This window comes from Solanum lycopersicum, chromosome 2 (genome assembly GCF_036512215.1).
Source record: "Solanum lycopersicum chromosome 2, SLM_r2.1".
Taxonomy (NCBI): domain Eukaryota; kingdom Viridiplantae; phylum Streptophyta; class Magnoliopsida; order Solanales; family Solanaceae; genus Solanum; species Solanum lycopersicum.
This window is the reverse complement of record NC_090801.1, coordinates 59,331,987-59,352,457: the sequence shown is the minus strand read 5'-3', so window position 1 is coordinate 59,352,457 and position 20,471 is coordinate 59,331,987. Positions and strand designations below refer to the sequence as shown.

The 20,471-nt window shown below is 29.4% G+C and overlaps 2 protein-coding genes and 1 non-coding gene across 3 annotated transcripts; 2 read left to right on the top strand and 1 right to left on the bottom strand.

The window, feature by feature from the left end:
• Positions 1–4,126: 4,126 nt before the first annotated feature.
• On the top strand, positions 4,127–4,198 carry TRNAQ-UUG (transfer RNA glutamine (anticodon UUG)). The gene has a single exon. It is a non-coding gene; the product is annotated as a tRNA-Gln (tRNA).
• A 6,674-nt stretch (positions 4,199–10,872) lies between these two features.
• LOC101268829 (CBS domain-containing protein CBSX5-like) lies at positions 10,873–13,680 on the top strand. The gene is made up of 2 exons (XM_004232805.4): positions 10,873–12,033; positions 12,659–13,680. The coding sequence occupies exons 1-2, from the start codon at positions 11,678–11,680 to the stop codon at positions 13,518–13,520; spliced, it is 1,218 nt and encodes a 405-aa protein (XP_004232853.1). The 5' UTR covers positions 10,873–11,677; the 3' UTR covers positions 13,521–13,680.
• Positions 13,681–16,611: 2,931 nt separating this feature from the next.
• On the bottom strand, positions 16,612–20,471 carry LOC101243852 (uncharacterized). Its single transcript, XM_004232806.5, has 3 exons — positions 18,015–20,471; positions 17,718–17,808; positions 16,612–17,065 (listed from the first exon to the last, which is right to left on the bottom strand). Exons 1-3 carry the CDS (start codon positions 19,953–19,955, stop codon positions 16,875–16,877), a joined length of 2,223 nt encoding a protein of 740 aa, XP_004232854.1. The 5' UTR covers positions 19,956–20,471; the 3' UTR covers positions 16,612–16,874.

Sequence of the window (20,471 nt, the reverse complement as noted above, 5' to 3'; positions counted from 1 at the left end):
TAACCAGCAATCAGACAATTCCTTACTATTCAGTCATCCACCTATATGCATTACATATTTAAGCTATGAAATCTATCAATCAATAGTATATAAATACACTATTTACGTTATACTTCTTAAAATACGATTAATTTTCAAACCCCAAAAAAATATCTCATGAAAAATTTTATTTTTTTCCACAACACAAGTTGGCAGCCAACAAAGAAGACTCAAAATAGAAAATAGAGAACTATCAAACCCCAAATATTATTATTAGAGAAAGAAATGACATGTAATGAAACGTGGTTTTCTTCTGTTACAACAACCATGATTAATATCGTACATTCAAATGTACTGATATATATTTTAGTATAAGAAACACAATCATAGCAAATTGTAATTATTGTCAAAATTTTCAACATATTTTTTTAGTCTTATCCGGCAACGCCTCCAAATCGAGTACATGTATATGTGTCAAACTCGATAAGACCAAAACGCGGAGTTCACACGGGGTTATGGACTTATTTATATTTGACCATAGGTATCATGGGCGAATTTATTTATTTTTTCTTATCGGTGTGTTTTTGGAAGTATATTCTTTTTTTTTTAAACTATTTTTATAATTGTTTTTCTCAGAAAAAATTCAATTATACCTTCTCTTTTTTTTTTTTTTAAAGTAGATATTTGAAAATATCTTTGAATTTGGTTTAAATTATTAGTTTCATTTATGAATTATTTGTGATTTTAAAAATATTCTTTTATTTGACTAATTGTACTTAATTTTTTTTAAATTTAACTGTGTTTTCAACATTTTTTTCAAATTATTTTTAACTAAGAGTCGCATATTTTTATAAGAGTTTAAAATCACTTGTTATGTCATATGGCATATCGATGTTTTTGAGGCTGACAATAATTTGGGGACTAATCATCTATGCCAAGTTAGAAGTGTTTTTAGTCCATTTTAATAATCAAAAAGATTTTCTAAACTTTCAAATTTCTTTTCTACCCTTTAAATTGGTTTTATTTGAGAGTATTTTTAAAAAATATTTTTCAAAAAATAATAAATTTGAGAATGGAAAAGGAGATCACAATATTAAAAATCGACTAAATATCAAATTAAATAACGTCACCTAAATGAAATTCATTGCTATCAGCGTCTTCAATTGGCCCTTTAATACGTCCCTTGGAGTAATTAAGGACCACATATTAGAAACCCCTATGAGCTTATGCCACGTAGCATAACTTTTAGTTTTGGGCATTTATTCACATGAATTTCGTTTATTTAGGTCCCTCCCTGTCATCGTGGCCAATTATTCTTCCACAAAACTATTTTTATCATGAATGGAAATTTGAAAACTATAGATCGATCAAACAAACACAATATATTTTTTAATCTTTTAAATTATCATGTAGATTTAAAAGTCATCGACTCGAATAATCTAAATATATACAATATAAATTTAAAAATAAAAAAATCTTTTATACTAAAATTAATAAACAAACAATCACTACCTGAGGAACAGTTTTGTCTCTTTCGATTTTCTTTTTAGTCAAATGAGCACGTTTTCTATTATTTTCTTTAATCAAATACATAATTTTCATGGAATAGTAATCCATGAAGTTATCGATATCGTTTTCGTTTAATTTCACGTTATCTGCATGCATGTTTACGAATTTTTTTATCAAACTAAGTTATTATATAAAGCAATTATTCAAAATAATATGTATTTCTAAAATTTTACAAAATTAGTATAAACGTATTTCACAGTAACGTTTTAGAGTATATTTCGTTTTTTAAAAAAACTAACTGCGTTAGGTTGATATATGTTACTGTAAGTAATGTTTTCCTCCTAAAATGCTATTTTGAGCAATGTTTTACTCCCAAAATGTTACTGCGACGTTTTAGGAGTAAAGCGTTAGCGTGAGTAATGTATATCAACCTAACACCGTCAGCTTTTAAAAAATAAAATATACCTTAAACGATACTGTGAAATACGTTTATACTAGTTTTGTAAATTTTTTTAAAAACATATTATTTTGATTAGTTACTTTAGTTTAGTCAAAATATCCATGTTTACTTCAATAATTTGTGATGATGGACAAAATATAAAAGATTCCGTCTTATTAAAGTGAAATATTATTAATGTTCTTATTAGATGTAATTTCTATGTCGTGTAATAGTCGTAGGAATTAAAAAAGGGACTTGTGTACATAGTAAGGATATATATAGTATAGCGGATTATAGATTTAGGTGAATTTAATGATTTTTTTTGCTCTTATAGTATTAACTTTAGGTTGATATATTAGGTACTTTATTCGTTCACTTTTATTTGTCATATTATGCTTTTTAAAAGTTAATTTAATTAATTTGTGAAATTAAATTAGATTGTATTAATTTGATATATTAAATAAAATAATTAAATATTTAAAAACTATACAAAGAATACATAAATTGCAATTTTTTACATATCAAAATGATGAAAAAATATATCATAAAATGTTAATCAAAGTTTTTATTGTTTGACTCTATAAAAGAAAATCATGACAAATAAAATCGTACAGAGAGAATAGAAATCATATAAAATTTAAATCTTGTATTCATACCTAGTGTGTAAAACTGAACATTAAAAAGATTTAAAGAAGGGTAAAATAAAAATTTGACAATCTAATAAAATAATAGTACTATAATTCCAAAAAATCAACAATAATTTACAAATGAATTTGAACAAAAGTATCTTAATTTTACTGCATCGTCTATTCATAAGGTTTATAAATCCTATTAAAGTTTCCATAATTATCTATAATTATTACTCTTTACGTTAGGTTTACGCCTAACTTCTCTCTTTTAAAAATCATCCCTTGCTCATCAATAAAATATTCTCACCTAGGTGTCCATCAGTGATTATAAGAAAAATGATTAATCATCGATCATAATTCATAAACAATGTAGTGTACGGCCTTTAATTGTGTTTAATTATTCTGTGGCATAAGTATTACTTTTTTGTATGATAAAACATAAAAAAAGAAAATTATGTTATCATGTGTATCATCTAGTAGTTTAAGAAAAATAATTACATAAACCAAATTCAAGGTCCTACTTTTATTTTTATTTTATTTTTTGTCGTTTTTTACACTGTCTTTTCAAAGTAGGCAAATAATAGATATTATTAAGCTCCGACCATAGATTTAGATAATGCTTGTGGCAACTAGATGATTAGCATTGAGATATGTTTAACGTAAATCCAGTGTTACCAAAAAAAAATTAAGATATGTTCAAAAACAATTTGAATAATCACTTATTTAACAAGTTAATAATTCTTAATTAAAATTTCAAACATCAACTAGTCCCACTAGTAGGAAACGCCTTGTTATGAAAAATGCACATTAAACATTATATTAGGTTTGTGGAAAAAGAAAATAAGGTTTTCTATCGTTCGTTTAATATCTGTTTGTGCTCATATTTATTTAATATTGTGTTAATCTTTTCATGATTATGTAATTTCAAAGGGTGACGTTATATATTAGTTTATTATGATTAAGAATTTGTCACATATGACTTGCACTATAGTGTAAAATTTGGTACCCTTAATTAATGAACATGTCATCGTTGATTAAGATTCGTTTACAGAGACTGAAATTTCTAATGATTGAATAGAATTAATTTGATTAAATATTTGATACGGATAACAGGATAAGTATATACATGCATAGACTGGTAACGTAGAAATTGTAAGATGTATAATCATAAAAGAAAAATTATTGAAAACACACCTGAATTGGATGTAAATATTAATTTCTTCCTCTTTACATATTTAAAAACGTTCATTTATTTGACTAATTAAATTTAGATACACTCATGATCTGTCACATGACTTAAGGTCTCAAGCTCTTGTAGAAACATGTGACTCTTAATAAAAAATCGTGAGAATCGTTGAAAACACTCGTGCACTTGATCGAAAACAAGGATATATTTCACTCGTATTATTGATCGAGATATATTTAAATTCAGTTAGTCAAATAAATGAATATTTTTAAGAATATCACAAATTCAAAGAGCAAACTAATAATTCACATCAAGTTTAACAAGTTTTATAATTTTATTTACATATTTTCCAAATTAGGAAACAACAAAGTGTAACAGCTTAGTGGTTCTATGGTGTAGTGGTTAGCACTCTGGACTTTGAATCCAGCGACCTGGGTTCGACTCCCGGTATGACCTCCATCTTTTTTCCAGTTCTATTTATTATTACCCTTTTACATTTTGAATGTAATGTAAAATAAAAATCTAAAATAATAAAACCAGTACTAACAAAACAATTGGCTGTTGATGAATACATTATACATTAATGACTTTCAATTGTTTTTCAATTTTATATGATATAATCATTAAATTGGTAAGGTGATATATATGTAATTTTATTTTTATCTTATGAAAATATTTCTGTGTTCTGATAGATCTACAATCCAAAGCAATATCTAAATATATTACTTAATCATATTTTTTTTCCCTTTAAATAAAGATTCTACTATCTAAAGAATGATTGACGTGAAATTTTGTGAAGTATTTGTTTTGTGATTGGTTAGGTAAGGTGTATGGAAGAATTTGTGTGTCAAGTCTCATTCTCCATTTATTAGCTCCTTTCTATTCATTTTATTTATATCCAAGTTGACACATAAAATGATAAAACCACAACATGAAGAAACGAAATAAATGACATTACAATAAATGATATTTTTTCTTGTAATGCCCAAAAAATAAAAAAATACAATTTCCTTAATGGAGTAACAATGGGGTCACTCTCTCTATTTCATTTAGTTGGGGTATAGAATAGCGTGTTTTATGAAGCATAAGGTGAGGCGCAAGTCATGAGATATTGGGCATAAATTTTATGGATTTTAAAATTTTTTAATATAATATAATAAAACAATATTATAAAAATACATCAAAAGTATAAAATAATTGCAAACATGATTAAGAAAATTTGTAGAAAATAAAACTTCTAACATAATTATACAAATATAAATAATTTAATATCATAATTTTCTAATAATAATAAAAAGAATCAATAATCCTAAAAATATATTATTATCATACTATACAATCCCCTCCCATCTCTCAAAAAAAATAATCAATAAAATTTACTAATATTATAACAAAAAATATCACTCCGTCATTAATAAAATTAAAATATTATCAAATAGCAAAAAATTATGATAATTTTAAAACAAATGACAAAAACTTGAAGACCAATTATTAGTAAAAAAAAAAATTTACTTGTGCATTTTAAAAAGAAATTTTACGTAATATATAATCATCTTCAAAGTGTTAACCAAAACTTGTTATTTAAGTTTCTCTTAATCTTCTTATTTCTATAGATTTAAAAAAATATATTAAAGATTGTTCATATGAGGTTCAACCATATAAGCTTAAGAATTTAACACATAACTTGTGTAAATCTACTAGACGAGCCTGAGTGTTGGGCATTAGTATGCTAAAGACGTACAGTCAGGTGATTAAGGCGTACTCTCTCTGTTCGGTATTATTTGTCATGATTTTTATTTTTAGAGTTAAACTATAAAAACTTTAACTAACATTTTAAGATGTATTTTTTTATCATATTAGTATGCAAAAATTGCAATTTATAGTACTTTTCATATAGTTTTAGAATATTTATTTTTTTTGTTTAAAATATTAAATTAATATGATCTAATTTAACTTTGAAAATTAATCAAATTTGACTTTTGAAAAGCACAACATGACAAACAATACGAAACGGAGAGAGTAAGTCTTACAAAACTAAGCTACATACTTGAATCTCAAATGCATTTTGTTAGAACCCTGCCTCGGGCCGAGTTCCAACAATGTCTTCAAAAACACTGAATTCTCGGCTCAAGTAAAACTTTGTGAAAATAAAGAGACTGTTCTGATAGATCCTCGACTTAAATAAAATGCTACTCTAAATTAGTAATAACGTGAAATTTTGGGGGAAAATTGTTTTGTGATTGATTAGGTGAGGTGTAATGTGTATAGAAGAATTTTGTGTGTTTCTACATTTTTAGCTCCTTTCTATTTATTTTAATTTATTATACCAATGTTGACATGTACGACAAAACCACAAGAAGATTTTTAAAACCACAAAACCACAAGAAAGAAAAGAAAAAATGGACACTGCAATAAATGATTTTTTTTCTCTATAATTCCCAAAAATTAAAAATACATTTTTTTTTTGTTTAAACAAGTAATATTGGGGTCACTCTCTCCTTTTGTTTCTATAATTAGATATGTTTGGAAAATTAACAAAATAATAAATAAAAAGAATATCAGATCGATTTCAAGAATTCGTCTAGTTAGTCCAACTTTTAAAATATGCTTATTCTTAAAAATATTTTTTTTAAAAACAATAATTTATGCTCGACAAAATTCTAATTTGATACTTTTTTTAATCTAACACTCAAAAGTTATTTTAACAAAAAATAAACCAAACACAAACGATTTTATTTCAAAAGTACTTATCTAAGATTTTTTTAATAAAAAAAACATTCTCATTTGTTTTTAATATTTGTTTTTTGTCATACAGGCACTCAGCCTAAAGTTCAGCAGCTTTTAAGACTAAATATCATATATAGATGTGCGGCATATTCTAAAATATTCGTTAGTTCTATTCTAAAGTCGTAATAATTAATTAAATCAATTTTGTCTTGTTCTTGAGATGATTCCACAAATTGAGTATTATTTTCATCCACTAGAAATATGATGTAAGATTTTAACGGATCGTTTAATTAAAAACAAATTATTGTTTTGAGATAAATTATCTATTATATATATGAAATATGTATTTTATTACTCTGATACAAATAACAAGATAAATAATTTTAAAATTATTTAATATCTTTAATTAAATATAAAATAAAATAATATACATTTTATAATGAAATTATTATATTTTATATCTCACGTCAAATTCGTGACACTAAAATTTTATCATTTAAAGGCCTAACTTGCTATACCCTATGGAATTAAATGTACAAAGTACCTACTCAATGGAAATTGTTACTTCTTCATAATTTTTTTTGCTCCACACATTTGGAAGATTATAAAAGTGCACTAGTCTCCTATCAATTTCTCCATTTAATTCTTTCTTCTTAGCTAAGACAAAAGAATATAGACAAAGATTTTGTCTCATCGGTAGTTGTTACGCAATTATGGTGGAGTCATAAATTTAACGTTATTTTTTTTAATAATTAAAAATAATTTAACCAAATGTTATCATTTAAAATATTACAAAATTCACAGTTCAATGAAAGCATATTAAAGTTGTAATTTTTGGCACATAGAAGAATTTTTAAAACTTTGATGCATTCTTCCTGTCTATGACTGTTTATTGTTTAGTTATATTATTCTAAAATTAAATGCCTCGTTGAATTTCATTTGCCAAGTTGAACAAAAAGTTGTATTAATGTGGATTAGCAAAAACAAAATTCATTTGTATAATAGAAAAATTCAACAAAAGGAGCAACGTTACTGTTAATAAATCGTTAATACTTTATTGTTAGTTGAAATTGAAATATCTATTATTTGTTAGTTGATAAAATCGTTTATACTTTATTGAATAAATCGTTTATACTTCTTTATTAGTTAGAAATTGAAATTGATTAGTAATTAGTCATAAATCACCAAAGTTTGAAAATTTTGTATAAATTTGCCTTTTATCTTTTCTAAAATGCATTATTGGGGATCCAGAGAGTTCTTTTGATTAGTATATTTTGTATGTTATTATAAGGACGTGTGGGAGAGGAACTTTATAGTTTATATACAACTTGATGACATTTTCAGTACTTGACCGTATCATTATTTTGACAACAACAACAACAATAATAATAATAATAAGAATAATAATCATAATAATAATAATAATAATACAGCACATATATGACTAATTATTAATGACTTTATTTTGTTTCTGTTTGGTAGATGCACATGGCCTTTGTTACAAATACCTGCAAAGCCTTTACATATACCATCACGGGTTGTTAACGTAACGACTCGATTATTATAAAAAAGGTAAAAGTATTTATTAACCCTTTGAATTTGAAGTTTTTTATTTAGTGTATATTTAAATTTTATTTTGTTTAAATTGTCTTCTCGAAGTTGTTTATTCATTCAACGTGTGTATCTTTTCTGTTCACCTGGCGTAGAAATTGAAATCACACTCTACTAGGTATGTGAGCGAGTGATTTTTTGCCACGTCATAAAGCTACAACTGTAAAAAAAATGTAAAAAATTCTCTATTTTTCTATTATTGACCGGCTGCAGACGATATCATCAACGTCGTCGGCATCATTATCGAAGCCCAAGGACCACTTCTTCGGATAGTAGAGTTATTTCTCATCGTTGAAAATGGATAAGGATTCTGATTCAGCTAATTGAGCAAGGCGAGAGGAGATGGAGTATTATGTGAGCTGGAAGAAACCGTGTCGTTTTGCAGCGGAAAGAAGGTTAGAGTGAAGAATTGATTTTGCATCGGAAAGAGAGATGAGAAGAGGAGATACGGTGGTTGGTGGTGGAGATTGATGGCGATCGGGAAAGAATTTGGAATATGATATTTATTTTTTGCCATTTTAATTTGTCTAAGTGGCTATTATTTATCCAATTGCAAATCCACATCATCACTATTTTTGTCAACTGACGTGCGTGTGTAATCACACTAGGAGCAGCAGACAAAAAAGTGTACATGATAGTGGATAAACAAGTTTGAGGGGCAATTAAAACAGAATATAGTTTAAGTGTACGCCAAATAAAAAGCTTTAAGTTCAGGGGTGATGAATACTTTAGCCTTTAAAAAAATATATACTATTTTGATTATTTTTTTAAGATATTTTATAATATAAAGTTAAAATTATTTTAATCGAGACAGTTTGATTCATTTTATTATTTTTAATAATTATTAAAATATTCTTTCGCAAATATACAATATTCTTAGTGAAGTACTTCAATTCTTATGAAGAAGTGTTTGTATTGTTTGATAGAGCATTTATTATAATAATTTTTTTTTAATTTTAAAACTAATTAATTAAATGTTAATTAAAGAGCAAAGACCTAAACTCATTAGGTCAACAATGGTCTAGAACCTAAATTAAACTTATATTTGACATATTGCTAATAGTAGAAATATATTTACGTACACGTGAATTTTTTTTAATAAATTAAAAAAATCATTTCATTTTTTCAAGGCGGTTATACAATTAAAAAAAGTATGTAATTTTATTGAAAATTGGCACAAATCAATTCGATTTGGTTATGTTCAATCAGTTTGATCGATTTTTCATATTCTTTTAACTTTCATAATCATTACCACATTATACATTACAATCATTCAATTATTTCATTTTATTTATCTATATTTTAAAGTTAAAAATTAATAATTAAAAAGAAACTTTCTTAAAAATTTGCTTCTAAAATAAAAGTCATGCAAACAAATTTAAACGTAAAAGATTATGAAATTGAACGAGTTATCTGGTGCGAAATTGCCGATACAAATTAAAGCTAATCTTTGCTTCTTTCTTTTCTTATTTCATGAGTACACTATTTCCTTTTTTTTAATGAGTACACGAAAGTCATTTCCAAATATTTTTTTTTTGTTAGTATTAAAAATATAATAACAAAAATCATCTCTATCTGAATATGTTTGAATTAATTAATTTTCATCTTATACAAGCATTATAAACTTCCAGTTAATTAAATTTAACTTAGTATTTAATTAATAACGTCGAATAACTTATCATATCTTTAACTTAACAATATCATAAATTTGTGGCGTAATTCTATTTAACTGTCGAAAAATTTTAAGACGTCGTTTGATTGGAAATAAGTTATTGTTATACTAATTATTTCGAGATAAGTTATCTCTGCACAAGTTTTATTTTTGTTTTCCACTTGTCTAAACTTCAAACTCCGTATTGGAGCCCCAATAATTCGTATTTCACATCGCAGGTCAATTCAGCGATATCACTCCATATAAAATTTCTCCATACATGTAATGATTCAATCCCAAAATCTCTAATTAAGAATAAAGTAATTCCAACACTACAACATATTGATATCTCAAGATTAGTTATTCCACCCATTTATCCATCACTATGAAAGAAATGGTGGAATGAAAATCACCTAATACTGTTGAAGAAGAAGGAAACTGATAATTGGATCAGGTCAAAGGAACATGTTTAACGCAGCTGACTGACATGTCTGCGATAAGTATTGAAGAAAGTTGATGATTGGAACAGGTCCAATAAAGATGATCGACGAGTTTACATTATTATAAAACAACTAGGATTTAAATTATTTATATTTGTATTATTATTATTATTATTAGATATTGTAATAGAATTCTAAGTATAATTTTCATAAAAACAATCAATACAATCCTTCTGACTAAACTTTGAATAAATAATAGTATATTATATTCTAAAATTACTATACCTATTACCTAAATACTCCTAATTACCTTTACGAGCCACCACTCTTACCTACCATTAATACAGATTTAAATTTTTAATTGCATTGGTAGTTTGAGACAATAAATATCTGCAATTAATTTAAAAACTGTGTTTTCAGTTTCTATCCTTTAATTGCTGTTTATTTTCGGTTCATAGTTTTGAGATTAGCTATATACAGGCATCTTACGTTATGCTAAATATGCTAAAATTAAGATCTAACTTAATTAATGTGATTTCAGTTTGCCCATGAAAATAGTTAAACATCTTAATCAAAACCATTAATCACTTTAGATTCCCAGGGCCCACACTATCTTTTTGCTATTCAAAGTATATCTACCCCGACGATTAGGTGACAATTTGTAAATATATGATAATAAAATGTATAAAATATTAAGTCATGAGAATTCAAAATTTGATGAGTTTTTGAGTATCGCTAAATTATTATATAGATCGATTTTGAGATAAAATTGTTAAATAAATAAAATAAATAGTTGATATTGTATAAATTTTTGATTGATTCAAATTGAGATTCTGAAAAGGGACAATTTCTACTCAATGGCTAGTCCACACATATTTTCCGACCATAATAAATATTTTACTTGTTTTAATTTATTCGACTTAATTAAATTATGAGACTCAAATAATATATTTAACGTGGTGCTATATATCATGTAATATGAACTTCAAACGCTGTTCTTTTAACACATAAATTAATTGTTTGTATTCTTTTATAGAAGAAAAAGGTTACAGCAAGTTGTACCAAACCAAACTACATGCTAAAAGCAACAAGTTATTTAATTAGTTTTAATTTATTTAATCTCTCTTAGTAAAATTATGTATTCTTAAATACTCATTAATTTTTATAATTTTAATTGAAAAATTGAAAAGAGTTGCTCAAAAGTGAAAAATTCACTATTTGTGAACAAAGCGGAAAGTATATCAAAACAAATTTAGGAGATAGTATCTTATTTATTTTTTTGAAAAAGATAATAAATGAATGGAATGTCACCACCTATAAATACATCAATTTTTTCCTAATATTCAGCTTAGAATTCACATATCTAACCTATCACCACCGACTAAGTCTTCCGTTGTATTTTCCTGTTAAAGAATTTTCCGGCCGATCTCTTTCTCTATTTTATATCGGATTTTTTTCTTTCTCTATATTATATCGGTATTCTTTCTGTTGAATATTCGCATTTGCATGGCAGTAAGTTTTTTGAATCGGGAGGTATCTGACCTGTGTCTTGGTAAGCCGGCGTTAAAGCCTATTCCAGCTGAAGCTACTGTATCGGAGGCGTTGACATTGTTGAAAAAATCCGGCGAGACTCATGTAAGCGTTTGGAGCTGTGACCATATCAGGAAGGTTGTAGAAGAAGAAGAAGGAGGCGGAGGATATTCTGTTTGCCGCTGTATTGGGAAGATCTGTATGGTAGATGTGATTTGCTTCCTCTGTACGGAAGAGAATTTGGCGGATCCTTCTAAGGCTCTTCAAACTCCTGTGGAACAGATTTTGCCTAAAGGGAATTCCATTGTCAGACATTTAGATCCAAATTCTAGGTAATTATCAAGATTTTTTTTTTTATAGAATTAGAAATTATATTGGTGTTGTTCCTTTTGCAATTACATTTTTTGATTTCTATTTTGTTTCTGTTTTAATTTTTTTTTTTTTGAACAATTAGTTTTTAGAATGAATTGGTATTTTGAGGTACTGTGTAGGAATACTGCTAAAGGATTTGCTGAAAAGAGAAAAAAAAGCCCTTTTAGCCCTCAAAATCCTTTTTTCATCAGTTAACTTTGTATATTCTGATTTGATTTGATTTTAATCATAGATCTACTTTTTCAGCATCAAATTTTAATGCTCGCTTTTTGGCCTTTCTTGTTTAAGCTTTGTTGTTTATGTGCCACAACCTTTGGCACATGTATGAAATGGTTAATTTTGGTTGTGATGATATTCGTATTTGGCTAGTTTGAGATTAAAGTCATAGATCCCTGAAACTAGTAAGATGATTGATGGGAGTCAAAATGGTGAACACAACTAGTTGTGATAGATGAGATCAAAGTGAGATGTATTAATGTGATTTGAATAATATTGGGTGTTAATTTTAAAGCATTCTTCTTATATGATCTATTTGAAGATTGATTATTGGCAGGTTTCTCATGTGTGTTATCTTTGGTTGTTCAGCTTGTTGGAAGCGATAGATTACATTCTTGAAGGCGCTCAGAATCTGGTTATACCAATTCAAAATTCTAAGAGCACCCCTTCGAGGAAAAAGCTTTCGAGTAAAGCGTCATTTTTGACTCCCACAAATCATAACGGAGTTGAATACTGTTGGCTAACGCAGGAAGACATTGTCCGGTTCCTTCTGAACTCCATTGGAGTCTTCTCTCCCATGCCTACTTTTTCAATTGAATCGCTCAACATCATAAATCACGATATGATGACTGTTAGTTATCATGATCCTGCAATTTCTTCTTTGGATGCCATAATTCGGGCGTATATTGAGCAGAGCTCAGTTGCAGTTGTTGATGAAGACAACCGATTGATTGGTGAAATCTCTCCCTTCACTCTAGCCTACTGTGATGAGACCGTTGCAGCAGCAATCGCGACACTTTCAGCTGGTGATCTCATGACTTACATCGACTACGGTGGTCCTCCAGAGGACTTGATCGAGTTGGTCAAGATGAGGTTACAAGAAAAGAAACTTGGGGCAATGGTTGAACTAATAGATGAAGAGTTTTCACTGTCTTCATCATCATCTTCTGCTTCAAGCTGTTCATCAGATGATGAATCAGGCTCAAGCAAAGTTACTGTGCTAGGACGATATTCTTCAGCAAGAAGATCCGAGGCGATTACTTGTTATCCATGGAGTTCATTGGTGGCTGTGATGATCCAAGCTCTAGCACATCGCGCTAATTCCATTTGGGTGATGGATGAAGATCACAATTTGATCGGAGTTGTAACATTTAAAGGAATTCTGGAAGTTTTCAGGAGTATCGCTAATGCGAAGCGTAAACCAGAAAGGGAGAATACATCAAAGCAATAATACACAATTAAATGCCACATATGTTGAGTTAATTTTTTCTTAAATGTCATCATATTTATTGTGTTCTATTTTTATTTTTATTTTGAAAATGGGACTATGTTTGCATAAATTTTGCTTAAATGAACTGAAGAACTGAAACTTCTTGGGGATGCTTGGAAAACACTCTGTTTGAACTACTTTTTATCAAATTCTCCCTATTAAATGATGAGGATAAGTATTTAATGACGACGATAAAAATATGAAAACATATAATTGTCCATAAAAATCTATTTTGAGAAAAGCGACGAAAAAGGTGAATGGATGCTACTATCAAGGACCCTTTTGTCTTGTATTAATATGCGAAAAAAAATTACCGTACTTTTTATATAATTTTAAAATATTTATTTTTTTTTGTTTAAAATACTAAAGTAATGTGATCTAATTTAATTTTAAAAATTAGTTAAATTGACTTTCAAAAAGCATACTATGACAAATAATATCGAACGAGGGAATAACTTTTTCTTTTTCGGAAAAAATGACTCAGTATATTAATCGTATAACATTTTGCTCGATGCTTACATTAAAGAGGAAAGAATCTGAATTTTGTGTGGACATAATTTTTCAATCAATTATCCAGAAGCTCGCAACTTTTTTTATATAGATATTTTTAGGCCAAAGTCATATGCGGCCACTTAAACTTGTCCCGATTATTCATTTAGACACCTCAACTAGACGTACTACCTATTGAACACTTCAACCATTCTGAATTTGAACCATTTGAATATTTTTTCGAGAATAAACAAAAAAAGAGGATGTGTGAAATACACTCGTGCTGACATGTCAATTTGACCAATTAAATAATGACATGTGTTATTTTTTAATCCAAAAAATTATTTAAACATTATATTATAAAGTAAAAAAATTTAAAAGATTATTTTAAAGTAAAAAAAATGAAAAAAATAAATAAAACTTAAACACCCACTTCCCTGCCCCTTCAACTGGAACAAAACATACATTTCCTCTAACTCCATTAATGGCGACCCTCCCTCCCCTCCCTATACAGTTCCATCTTTAACCCAACAATTTTTTTTTCATCAGCTTTTTTATTAATTATAACTTTTTACTTCATCTCGTTTTTTAGGTAGAGAAAGATGGGCAAAAAAATCTCTCCGAAAAAATTTATAAATGAAACAAAATGTTAAGAATTTTGAAACCTTTAGAATGGTGGGGGAAGAAGATAAACACTAAGACTAAGAATTTTGAAATCAGTAGAATGGTGGGAGAAGAAGATAACCATTGGTGTATGGGTATGGGGGTTGGGGTGGGGTTGATAGGAACAAGGAAGAAGAAGAACTGTTCTTCTTCTTTTTTGTTAATTTTTTTTAAAGAAAATTAACTTGGGGGTATAAATTAAGAAAAAAAAAGAAAACTATTATTTTTAATAAATTAACATGCTGAAGTAAAGTGAATTACACGTTTTTGCCATGTCAGCATTTTGTGTCTAATAGGAATGACTTTTGAACAAATAAAGTGTTCAATTGGCACAAGGATTAGTTGAAGTGTCTAAATGAATTATGCGGACAACTTCGAGTGGCTGGAGATGACTTAGGCCATATTTTTATTATTACCAGAAACGAGAGACTAATGGATTACTCTATGGGAAGAAAACAAGGTTTTTTTCTTTTCTGGAAATATATAATCATTTTGATTTGTTTGCATTCAGCTAAGTCTTAGGGCCCGTTTGGATGGGCTTAATAAAAGCAGCTTTAAAAAAGTACTTTTGAAAGTGCTGAAACTTATTTTTAAAATAAACAGTTATGCGTTTGGATAAAAGTGCTGAAGTTGTTATGCCAATCGTGAAAAGGGGAAAATGGAAGAAAGAAATGTTAGGGTTATATGTGTAATTTGGTGATTATATAAAAACATTAAGGGCAAAAAGATAAAAATGTGGTCAACTTAAAACAGCTTATAAGCTAAAAAAAAAAAAACATCCCTACCCCAACTTTTAACTTTTGGCTTAAAATAAGTTTTTTTTTAACTTAAAATAAGTTATTTTGAGTATTGCCAAACAGTTAAATAAGTCAAAAACCAGCTTTTAAGTCAGTTTGACCAGCTTTTAGGCTGAGCTAAACAGGCTCTTAGAGTCCTGTTTGAATTGATTTATTTTAAGTCAAAATAATTTTAAAACACATTTTTCATGTTTGGATAAGATTAAAAAAATATTTTTAAGCACTTCGTTTTAAGCTTACGGTAGGATTTTAACTTATGACAAGTTAAAAGTCGATCCAAATAGGCCTTCAGTATACGAGTTAACCGCTATAGGAAATATTGAAGTGTATCTCTAATAAAACTAAAGGGAAAATGTCTGAAATATATCCGAACTTTGATCGAAATTGTTGCTACGATACCAAACTTTACGGAGGACCATTTATCACTGCAATATTTGATAGTGCATTTTAAAGGCATATACGTACTCACGTGGACATCATAAATGTTGCATCATTTTGAATAGTAATGTGTTTACCTAGACACATATATACCTTTAAAATACACTTTCAAAAAGAACAGGGATAAAAGACCCTCCATAAAGTTTGGTATCGTAACAGCAATTTCGATCAAAGTTGGAGTATTTATCGAACCCTTTTCCTTTGAAAATAATGACAAAAGACACGACAAAGAAATCACCAGCTTTAGCATGTTATGAATGATGTCAAGTCACCAAATAATTCAAGTTCCAGTTACATTGTGTTCAGTAAAATAAGACATACAAATGCTTGATGATGAAATTCCAGCTTTTATAACAAAAATCACCAAGTGACAACCCAAAAAACATGTTTTCAGGACTGTCTGTCTGTGTCAAAATGTATATATATATATATATATATATATATATATTTATAACGAAATGTACAAATATTAAACGTCACATTCTTAGAAACAATGAGTCTTGTTGTGCAAGTGGTTTACAAGTTCCCCAATTTGATACGTAAACATGAGTTAGTTCTGATATCCAATTTTGGTAAGTAGTTATTTTTAGTCATCAACCTGTAGTGATACCGCGAGCTATGATAGTAAAGACAAGTGAAAACAATTATGCAGAATTCAGAAGAAATTGCCTCAAAACCGTGTAAATACAGATGCTAATGGAAACAGTAAAATATGTAGGATACATCTTAAAACTGTTGTACATAATCAAATAAAATGTAGCTTGAGTTTGCTTTGGATTTTGTGTATTATTTGACAGATGAATGAGAACTTTGTATTTAGTAAAGCTCCCTGCTTATTATCTCAACCATATGGGTACTGATAAATATGTAAACTTGGTTTATGTTATCAAATGGAGAAAAAGAAGGATAACTAAAATTTATTGTATGACTATCTATACCAGTACTTGAGCTCAGATATGCAGGATGACAGGGCCTTTCGTGCTTGAAGGTTATCGGAGTCCATATGAAGGGCATCTTTGTATAACCTTTGAGCCTGCTGCAATAACTTCACCTTCTCTCTACTTGTTCTAGGTCGTAGGCGAGATCTGTGCTGCAATGCTGTGGCCCATCTGAAAAGAGCTGTACGAAGAAAATTTGTCGTAAGCCCACATGTTAAGTAATCCATAGAATTCTTTTCTTTTCCTTCTTTGTGAAATAGTAACTCCATCTTAATGATGCTGATGCTACTCATCCATTAAGGCCTAGCTATATAATGACCAGCTCATTACTATTATTATTAAAACAATGAGCAGCATAAATGCGAGGAGAGGGGGATGATATTTGCTTTCCACGCGCACTTACTAGTTCATTTGTTCTTATCTAACTTTAAGTTCGCCAAAGATGACACATCACTTTTACCAGTTCAACTTTTAGCAAAGCAAAAGGAGACGAGAGAATATCAAAAGCTCATACATCATCAACTGGCCCAGAGATGACACCAACTTTCTCCTTTCATTAGTTCCTAATCAAAACATTAGGAACTGATGACGAAGAAGTGGCAGGGCGAGCTCCTTTATTGTTGATAGATTTTGTAGCTCCACCGCAAAAGAGAGAAAGAAGAACAGTTAAACAACGGTCATTGCTGGAATGATTATAAGCCCAGGATTCTAAAATACTTCTTCCTACTTCTCTTATTAAAATGTAAAGACAAAAAAAAAAAAAAAAAAAGAGGCAACCATGGATTAGTAAAGACTCTAAATTTACAGTATGGACGAATAGTTATTTCTCATACCATCAGGTGCATATACATTTCCTCTGGAGATCATTGCATCGAACTTATCAATTGCAGCCAAGAAAACTTTGTCGGCATCACGTGCAGAACCCTGAAATTTGGCAGAACATTGACTATGAAAGGGGTAGAAAAAGTTCCCAAACAATCTAGTAGCTTTAGTGAGAGAGCAGAGAACTGCTAAGCAATGCTATTTGAATTTAGTCCATAATATGAGATATTGATCTCATTTCACAATTTTCAGTTCAAACCATCAGAAAAGAGAAAATTAAACCAAGTAATCTCAAGAAAGATGCTTACAGGTCCAATGTCTGCAATCAACTGCCCACGCAACGAGAGAGCAATTCCCCAATTATACAAAGCTCTCATATCATTCCCATCTATCGACAAGGCTAACCTATACTGTCTTCCTGCCTTAATAAGTAGTTCTTCACACTCTTCACATACATTTACAAGATAAGATGTAATTTTGTCTTCCCTTGGAACCGTATCATCTAGCGCATCACGTATTTTAGCCCGTTTATTTAATGATACAGCATCAGTTAGTAAAGCTCTCAAATCACGGCTGATCCTTAACTTAAGTTCTCCATGAAGAAGGTAAGTATTTCCCAACTGTCCCACAGCCAATAAACTCATGGGGCGGATATCTATAGCTTTTGAGAGCAATACAGCAGACTCGTAAAACGCATTCTCAGCATGCTTGTCGCCGTCTTGCCTCCTTAAACAGTCCTTTGCTTCTTGTACTAGAATATTTGCCTCAGTAAGGTACTTATTAAATTGCAAATCAATGGAACCTCCTGAAGATGGAGAGTGACCAGATTCACATTCATTTGAGGCCTCATCTCTACCCATGGAGGGTTCCTTTTCAGGGTTTCTCATCTCTTCTCCAAGAAAATGACTGTAGGTGTCTTCATCATTTTCTTTTCCACCAAAATGGCTCCTTACTCCTTCAAAATTCTCGACGTCCTTTTCATGCAACGAAGATGCTTCAGTATTGCTTTGCTCCATACTGACGCCAAAATCAATAGAATCAGCTAAACCATCATCAGAAGCCCAAGATTCAAATTTACAAGGATGACTCATTCTATGAGACACCCGTTGGTTCCTCATAAATTGTACTCTACTTGTCTGGTAACTATATTCTTCTCTGTTGAAAACTGATTTAACAGTGTTACTATCCATCTCGGAAAAATTGAAATTTCCATCAGAAACTACATTCATTCTGCTAGCCTTCCCAAATGTCTCACCCACTCTGTCTTGTCTAATGGCATCATCATTGAAACTGTGCCTTGAAGTGCCACTAAGGCCGTCTAGATCCATATCAAAATTCAAATGTCTTTCTTTAGTAGTAGAACTCAAGATATTCCCTTGCTTAGGGCCATTCATCTTTCTGTCCATTAACTCAGTGTCACCATGATCTTTCATTTTAGTAGACTTCGAACCCGACTTTGCTTGAAACAGACCAGCAGCAATCTGAAAGAAGTCGAAGCCATATTTACCCGGCTCCTTCTTCTTCTTACTCGATTTTTGACTGATTTCCCCCCCTATATCTTGTCCATCAATTGACAAGCTTTCAATACAACCTTCTATAACCTTTCTAGCATTGAGAGCAGAAAAATTTATAGATTCCAGACTCTTTTCGAAACTTCCCAAATCTTCCACAGTAATTTGATTATTCTCAATTCCTTTCCTAACACCCTTCTTCAAATTACCAATCTCTACATCAACCCCACTAAGAAAATCCACCAAAACCCTTAATTTCTCAATAAAATCTTTAAAAATCTGATCTTGATGCAACCTCTTATTACCATCTAAGTTCATTTTACCACCATTAAAAACCCCAATTGAAAACCCAAGTGCAAAAACAATAACACAACCAGGAATTGCTATAATTGAAGAAACTTTCACCCTTGAAATAGCCAAAGCACAAACAAACCCCAAGAGGCAAACAAAGACATACTTTTTATCATTAATTCCTAGTTTATTAAGAAAATTATGAAGCTTGTTGGACTCACCAGGGCTAATTGGATCACCAATGAAACTTGGGTCATCCCAGCCACCACAAGACAATGATTCAGAAGCTGCAACAGAGCATAAAGTTAGAGTCTTGGCAGTAAATGAAAATTTTCTTGGAAATGGATGAGTGTTATGTGGGGTTTTCTTGGAAAGTTGTGGAAAGTGAGAGAGAAAATTTTGAGGGAAAATTTGAAGATTGAATCTTTTTGTGATAAGGGTATTCATTTAGCATTGATTCAATTGAAGATTATTATGACAAGAATCCAATCTCTCTGGTTTTTCTCAGATGAAGGACCTAAACTGAGAGTTTGGTGGCATCACCCTGTTTCTGGGGCAGAAGGGCATTTTCGTTAATATGATGATGGATAGGGGGTACATGTGTCTATCAAATTTATCATCAATTTTTACTAAATTTAATTTGTTATATTAGATTAATTAATGTGTACCAAAATACAATCTTTTAATAAATAAAATTTCCTTTAGGTCCACCTTAAAAACCAAATCTTTAAAAAGGACTAATTTTTCCCATGATTAAATCTCTCCCATGTTGTTGTTGAATCATTAAGTGGTCGATAGGTAGCTCATTAGAATCATGAGAGGTATAGGTATATTTTCACTTTTTGAATAAAATTATTTGATTTTCGAACTTTGAAAATGAAATTATTTTAATTAAGGAATATTTTATCTTATAGCAATTTTTTTTTGTGTGAATCTGAATGAAAGACTAAAACGAATAATATG

What these genes read in the sequence shown, in the direction of transcription:
- LOC101268829 (XM_004232805.4), top strand. Translation starts at nt 11,678, where the DNA reads ATGGCAGTAAGTTTTTTGAATCGGGAGGTATCTGACCTGTGTCTTGGT. An exon ending in CATTTAGATCCAAATTCTAG is followed by an intron (nt 12,034 to 12,658) that starts GTAATTATCAAG and finishes TTGGTTGTTCAG; the next exon opens with CTTGTTGGAAGCGATAGATT.
- LOC101243852 (XM_004232806.5), bottom strand. Translation starts at nt 19,955, where the DNA reads ATGAATACCCTTATCACAAAAAGATTCAATCTTCAAATTTTCCCTCAA. An exon ending in TGATTGCAGACATTGGACCT is followed by an intron (nt 17,809 to 18,014) that starts GTAAGCATCTTT and finishes GCCAAATTTCAG; the next exon opens with GGTTCTGCACGTGATGCCGA. An exon ending in AAATGTATATGCACCTGATG is followed by an intron (nt 17,066 to 17,717) that starts GTATGAGAAATA and finishes TTCTTCGTACAG; the next exon opens with CTCTTTTCAGATGGGCCACA.